This window comes from Myotis davidii, unplaced genomic scaffold (assembly GCF_000327345.1).
Source record: "Myotis davidii unplaced genomic scaffold, ASM32734v1 scaffold158, whole genome shotgun sequence".
In the NCBI taxonomy this organism is placed as follows: domain Eukaryota; kingdom Metazoa; phylum Chordata; class Mammalia; order Chiroptera; family Vespertilionidae; genus Myotis; species Myotis davidii.
The window spans coordinates 421,034-428,226 of record NW_006289390.1 but is presented as its reverse complement, the minus strand read 5'-3'; the positions used below and the strand labels follow the sequence as shown (position 1 = coordinate 428,226).

Below are 7,193 nucleotides of genomic sequence, written 5' to 3'. Positions count from 1 at the left end.
TCAGAGTTAACAAGAAATATCAAGTGAGACTTGCCAAGAATTTAAAAAGACTTGCCTTAGGTCATTAAAGATTTTATACTAATGCATATATCTGATTCGATAACCAACTACATTTAATATGAGAAAAACTGACATAATTTTTAAACAATTTGAGTTACAAAACAAAACTTTCTCAAATAGCCATTTCAATCTTGTTTTTCTTAAAATGAGAGGACATGGTTTGCCAGTTCCCATCATTCTTGTAATACCTCTAAGTATTGGCAATCTCTTTTTATTCACTTTTTATTATCATTTCATAAATGATATCAACTTGTATTTATAATTCAAGTCCCAAACAAAATCCTAGGAGAAAAACCTAGTGTGTTATTTTTAGAATGGTCATTTTAGACTATCCTTTATTTATTAACTTTTATTTTAAAAAATTCTTTATTGTTGAAAGTATTACATATGTTTCCTTTTCTTCCCATTGTCCTCTCCCAGCCTGCCCCTGCCCCCAGCCTTGGCCTTCACCCCTCCCTGCCATTGTCTGTGTCCATCAGTTATACTTATATGCATTCAAGTTTTTAGGTTGATCTCTTATCCCCCCACCCCCTCTCACCATCCATGCTGTTGCAAATGGTAAAAATCTTCTTTTTTTATAGCAGTATAGTATTCTACTGTGTAGATGTACCACAGTTTTTAAATCTACTCATCTGCTGATGGGCATTTAGGCTGTTTCCAAATCTTAGCTATGGTAAATTGGGCTACTATGAACACAGAGATGCATAAGCTCTTTCTGATTGGTGTTTCTGACTTTTTGGGATATATTCCTAGGAGTGGGTTTACTGGGTCAAATGGGAGTTCCATTTTTAATTTTTTGAGGAAACTTATACTGTTTTCCATAGTGGCTGCACCAGTCTGCATTCCCACCAGCAGTTCCCTTTTCTCCACATCCCATCAGCACTTGTCATTTGTTGATTTGTTAATGATAACCATTCTGACAGGTGTGAGATGATACCTCATTGTCAATTTATTTGCATATCTCAGATGATTAGTGTTTAAACATTTTTTCATTCATATGTCTCTTGGCCTTCTGTATATCCTTTTTCAAAAAGTGTCTATTTAGGTCCTTTGCCCATTTTTTATTGGATTGTTTATCTTCCGTTTGTTAAGTTGTATGAGTTCCCTATAAGTTTTGGAGGTTGAACGCTTATTGATGTCACATTGGCAAATATGTTCTCCCATGCAGGAGGTTTTCTTTTTGTTTTGTTGATGGTTTCTTCGGCTGAACAGAAGCCTTTTATTTTGATGTAGTCCCATTTGTTTATTTTCTCTTTCCTTTCTATTGTCCTAGGAAATATGTCAGTAAACAATTCTATGAGCTATATCTAAGATTTTGCTGCCTGTGGAATCTTCTAAGATATTTATGGTTTTCCATTTTCTGTTTAAGTCTTCTATAAATTTTGACTTTATTTTTGTGTATGGTGTAAGTTGGTGGTCAGGTTTCATTTTTTTTGCATGTATCTGTCCAATTTTCCCAACATCATTATTGTTGAGACTGTCTGGAATTCATTGTATGCTCTTGCCTCCTTTGTCAAATATTAATTGAGCATAATGTCTTGGGTCAATATCTGGGCTCTCTATTCTGTTCCATGTGTCTGTTCTTGTGACAGTACCATGCCGTTTTGAGAACAGTGGCTTTGTAATATAACTTGATATCTGGTATTGTGGTCCCTCCAACTTTGTTCTTCATTCTCAAGATTGTTGTGGCTATTTGGGGTCTTTTTTTTTAATTCCAGATGAATTTTTGGAGAGTTTGTTCCAAGAGTGTGAAATATACTGTTGCTATTTTAATGGGGATTGCTTTGAATCTATAGATTTCTTTGGGTAATATGGACATTTTAATGATGTTGATTCTACCAATCCATGAACACAGTATGTTCTTCCATTTGTTTATGTCTTCCTCTATCTCTTTTCTTTTTCAATGTCCTGTAGTTTTCCAAGTACAGGTCTTTTACTTCCTTAGTTAAGTTTATTCCTAGGTATCTTAATTTTTTTGGTGTAATGTAAAATGGAATTGTTTTTTTAGTTTCTCTTTCTATGAGTTCATCATTGAGGTATAAAAAAGCCATAGATTTCTGGGTATTAATTTAGTATCCTGCTACATTGACAAATTCATTTATTAAGTCTAGTAGCTTTTTGATGGAGTCTTTGGGTTTTTCTATGTACAATATCATGTCATCTGCGAATAATGACAGTTTTACCTCTTCTTTTCCAATTTGGATGCCTTTTACTTCTTGTTTGATCACTATGGCTAGCAATTCCAGTACTATGTCAAACGGGAGTGGTGAAAGTGAACATCCCTGTCTTGTTCCTGTTCTTAGGGGAAATGAGACTAGTTTTTGCCCATTGAGTATGATGTTGGCTGTAGGTCTGTCATATAAGGCTTTTATTATCTTGAGGTATGAGCCTTCTAATCTCACTTTGCTGAGAGTTTTTATCAATAAAGGGTGTTGGAATTTGTCAAATGTTTTTTTTGCATTAATTGATATGATTATGTGATTTTTATTTCTCAATGTGTTTATGTGATGTATCACATTTATTGATTTGTGGATATTTCACCATCCTTGCATACCTGGAATAAATCCCACTTTGTCAGTGTATTATCTTTCTAATGTAATGCTGGATCTGATTTGCTAGAATTTTGTTGAGGATTTTAGCATCTATGTTCATCAGGGATATGATTTTTCCTGATTGAGTATTGGAAGATTGTATTTTTCTAGGAATATCCATCTCATCTAGGTTGTCCAGTTTGTTGGAATAGAGTTGTTCGTAGTATTTTTTTTTTTTTTACAATCCTTTGTATTTCTGTGGGTTTTATTGTTACTTGCGTCTTTCATTTCTGATTTTTTTTTTTTTTTTGGTTCTCTCTCTTTGCATCATGGTGAGCCATTCTAGAGGTTCATCAATATTGTTTATCCTTTCAAAGAACCAGCTCTTGGTTTTATTGATCTTTTGTATTTTTTTTTTTTTTGGTCTCTATGTCATTTACTTCCACTCTGATCTTTATTATTTCCCCCCTTTTGCCTTCTCTGGGCTTTTTTTTGTTGCCTTCTTTCTAATTCTTTAAGTTGTAGGATTGGATCATTTATCACCAGTTGCTTTTTGTTGTTGTTGTTTTGTTTTTGAGGTAGGCTTGTAGAGCTATGAACTTCCCTCTCAGAACTGCTTTCACTGTGTCCCATAAGATTTGGATTGTGTTTTCATTGTCATTTGTTTCCAGGATGTTTTTTATTTCTTATTTGATGCCTTTGGTAACCTATTGTTTAATAGCACGCTATTTAGCTTCCAAGTGCTTTTTTAAGATTGTTTTTTTAGTTGATTTCTCATTTAATGCCATTGTACTCTTAGAAGATGCTTGATATGATTTCAATCTTCTTGAATTTGAAGAGGATTTGCTTGTGTCCCAATATGTCGCCTATTTTTTAAAACGTCCCATGTGCACTTGAGAAGAATGTACATTCTGTAACTTTGGGGTGAAATGTTCTGAAGATGTCAATTAGTTCCATCTCATCTAGTGAGTTAAGGATTGCTGTTTCTTTGCTGATTTTTTTTTTGTTTAGAGAATTATCTCTGATGTCAGTGGGGTATTAAAGTCCCCTACTATGATTGCATTGCTGTCGATCTCTCCCTTGATACCCTCCAGAAGCTTTTTTGTGTATTTGGGTGCTCCTGTATTGGGTGCATATTGCCAGAGTTATATCCTCTGGTTTTATTGATCCCTTTAGTATTATGAAGTAGCCTTCCTAATCTCTTTTTATGGCCTTCACCTTGAGGTCTATTTTGTCAGATATAAATATCGGTACCCCATCTTTTCTTTCATTTCTTTCTACCTGAAAATTATTTTTCCCATCCCTTCACTGTCAGTGTGTATGGTCCCTTGTTCTGAGGTGGGTCTCTTGTAGATAGCATACTAGTATATATGGGTCATGTTTTCTTATCCATTCAGCTACCCTATGTCTTTTGATTGGTGCATTTAAACCATTTACATTTAAGGTTATTATTGATAAGTACTTATTTGTAGCCATTTTTATTCTTTATGCCTGTTCCTTCTATTTCTTCTTTTTACAGCAGTCCCCTTTGCATGTCGGCATTGTTGACTTGCTTGTAATAAACTTCCTTAGCCTTTTTGTTTTGTCTGTGAAGCTTCTGATTTCCTCTTCAATTTGGAATGATAGCCTTGCTGGATAGAGTATTCTTGGATTCAGTCTCTTTCTTTATCACTTTGTATACTTCATTCCATTCCCTTCTGGCCTGATGTGTTTCTGTGGAGAAATAATTTGATAGTCTAAGGGAGATCCCTTGTAGATAACTTTCTGTTTCTCTCTTTCAGCCCTTAAGATTCTCTTTTTGTCTTTAACGTTTGCATTTGTAATTATGATGTTTCTTGGTGTGGGTTTTTTGGGTTCATCTTCTTTGGGACCCTCTGTGCTTGTGTGACCTTTTTCTTCCACAAGTTAGGGAAGTTTTCTGTCATTATTTCTTCAAACAGGTTTTCTAATCTTTGCTCCTCTTCTTGTCCTTCTGGCATCTCTATTATACGGCTGTTACTTCATTTCATGTTGTCCCAAAGCTCCCTTAAACTCTCCTTCTTTCTAATTTTTTTGTCCAGTTGCTGTTCAGATTGGGTGTTATTTTTCTATCGTATCTTCTAACTCACTGATTCGGTCCTCTGCTTCTTCTGCTCTACTATTGAAACCTTCCATTGTGTTCTTTATTGCAGCTATGGCATTCTTCATCTTCTTTTGTTTCTTACACATGGTGAATTTCTCATCCAGACTTTTGAGCATTCATATAACCATTACTCTGAATTCCTTCTCTGACAAATAGCTTGCCTCCATTTCATTTCATTCCTTTTCTGGCAATTCCTCATTTCCTTTTCTTTGTTGATTATTTCTTTTTCTCCCCATTTTCGCTGTCTCTTTCTGGCTCTGGGAACTCTGCTTGGGGTCTGAGAGGTTAAAGCTCCTAGTGGTCCAATGATTCAGGACTTGCTAGCCGAGAGGCAGGATCTGCCTTGAGTTTCATACATTTTTGTCTCTGCTCTGAATTATATCCCACTCTCCCATGGCTCTGGTCCCTCAGTTCCTGCTTCAAAATACTTGGGGTTGGCAGGGGCACCTGCACAGTTCCTGTGGTGTGTGACTCCCTGTGAGGGCCCAGAGCCTTCTGGCATGCAAGTCACTGTGTGGCCCCAACACCCAAGGCCTGATGGCACCCTAGATCCCACTTCCATTGCACCTTTAGCGTGGTCCTGTGACCTGTGGCTGGGTGCATCGGTCGTACCAGAAGCTCTGTCCTGGGCCTTGGGTTGAGCATGCATCAACTGAGGGCTCTCTCCTGGGCCAGGGTGGAGGGTGTGCTGGACTGCAGCTTTGTACTGGGACTGGGGATGGGGCAGGGCAGGGGTTCAGCTGGAGACCTAAAGTGCGGGATCCTGGGATGCTGGGTCTGGGCTCCAGTGAGGAGGCGCAGCTTGGGAGGTCTCTCTGGTGTGCACTCACTGCAGATATCTGGAAGCCCACGGTGTGGGTACCATTCTACTCCCTGCAAAGGCATGGTGGTGGTCCCACATGGGTTATGGCTAGCAAGCAACTCCCCTGCACTGGTTCGTGGCAGTGTCAGAGGTCAGTTTTGGGATTGATGTTGCTGTGATCCTGGCCTCTGCTACTCCCCCTTCAAGATGGTGTGGGTTCTGTGCCAAAGCTGTGCAGGCCTTAGAGCGCCTGAGGTGGTAGCAAGGCCTCCCCATCTAGGGGAGCTAGATCTGCCAGTCCCCGGGACTCCTGTGTTATCTAACTGCCCCTCACTCATCCACACTCACACCACACATGTACACACATGCTCCTCTCACTCATTTCCTCCGTCACACTTTCTCTCTCCCTGCTGTCCTGTCGGCAGCCATGTTGATCTCTGGCAATCTTTATTCATAGAGTGGCATTTATCATCGATACAGAGAAAAGGCCATTATTTAATGTGGAGTGATATCATAGTAAAGCAATCATTGTAATTATCTTTAAAGGTCATTTTGGCAGATAGCAAGCTAATCTGCATCAAATATATTGAATTCTACATTAGAAATATAATGATCTGTGAAGTAAAAATAGAATCCTATGTAATAATAACTTAGTAAGTAATATAGTAACAATTCTTCAACTGATTAGTAAGTAATATATTGCAATCATTTATTGGAACATTGTTTTGAGGCACAGTTGAAATAATCTTGAATGCTTGAGAAATTCTTATGAAAAATAGAAAATAAAGAGTTCTTACCAAGTTTGCGATGATATAATGGTAGCCTTTAACATGCTTTCCAACACTCACAATCTGTGAAGATATAAGGAAATAAGAGAAACCAATTAAATTTTACTGAATGATTATATTTTTAACAGTAGAATTTTAACCTTTTTAGCATAATTTCTTAGAGAAGCTGATGAGAAAATGACACCATCTTCCTTATGAGAGTGAATTATCCAAATGATAGTTTACATATTTATATTTAGAAAAGGTTAAGTGACTGTCCATCTGTCCGACCGTCCGTCCATCCAACCAACCGACCAACTGTCCGGTACCTATGACGTACACTGGCAATTTAAAAATAAACGTTGACTCGCGCATGTGTGACACATATAAAGCTCTCGCTGGCACCAATCACACTCTTGTGTTTTGACCTGTCATTATTGATCATGAATTTGGTTGTTATTGTTGACATTGTGAAGCTGAAAGAAAGCGGAAATTTTCACACCTATTTGAGGGATCATTCCATTGATTCAACGGATGATGCCAAAAAGTAAAGTTTTCCCATAGAATTTCTTAATAGTATTACTCCTTCGGGAATGCCGTGTCATAAATTAAAATTAAAAGTAGGTGCAATCATCATGCTACTGAGAAATATTAATAGTAAATGGGGTCTTTGTAATGGCACTAGATTTATTACCACAAGATTGTGACCTAACATAATCAAAGCTGAAGTATTAACAGGATCTGCGGAAGGAGAGGTTGTTCTGATTCCAAGAATTGACTTGTCTTTATCTGACACTGGCCTCCCATTTAAATTAATTTTAAGATAGTTTCCTGTGATGCCAGCCAGCATTTCGATGACTCTTAATAAATCACAAGAACAAACTCTAGACAGAGTAGGCATATTCCTACCT

General features: G+C 37.5%; 1 protein-coding gene across 7 annotated transcripts in view; it reads right to left on the bottom strand.

The window, feature by feature from the left end:
* GRIA4 (glutamate ionotropic receptor AMPA type subunit 4) overlaps window positions 1–7,193 on the bottom strand; it is a 417,768-nt gene that overhangs the window by 104,029 nt on the left and 306,546 nt on the right. For all 7 annotated transcript variants that reach the window (XM_006761462.2, XM_015562433.1, XM_006761466.2 and 4 more), the window contains exon 5: window positions 6,313–6,366. In XM_006761462.2, the coding sequence (XP_006761525.1) occupies window positions 6,313–6,366 (54 nt within the window). The remainder of the gene's footprint in view (window positions 1–6,312; window positions 6,367–7,193) is intronic.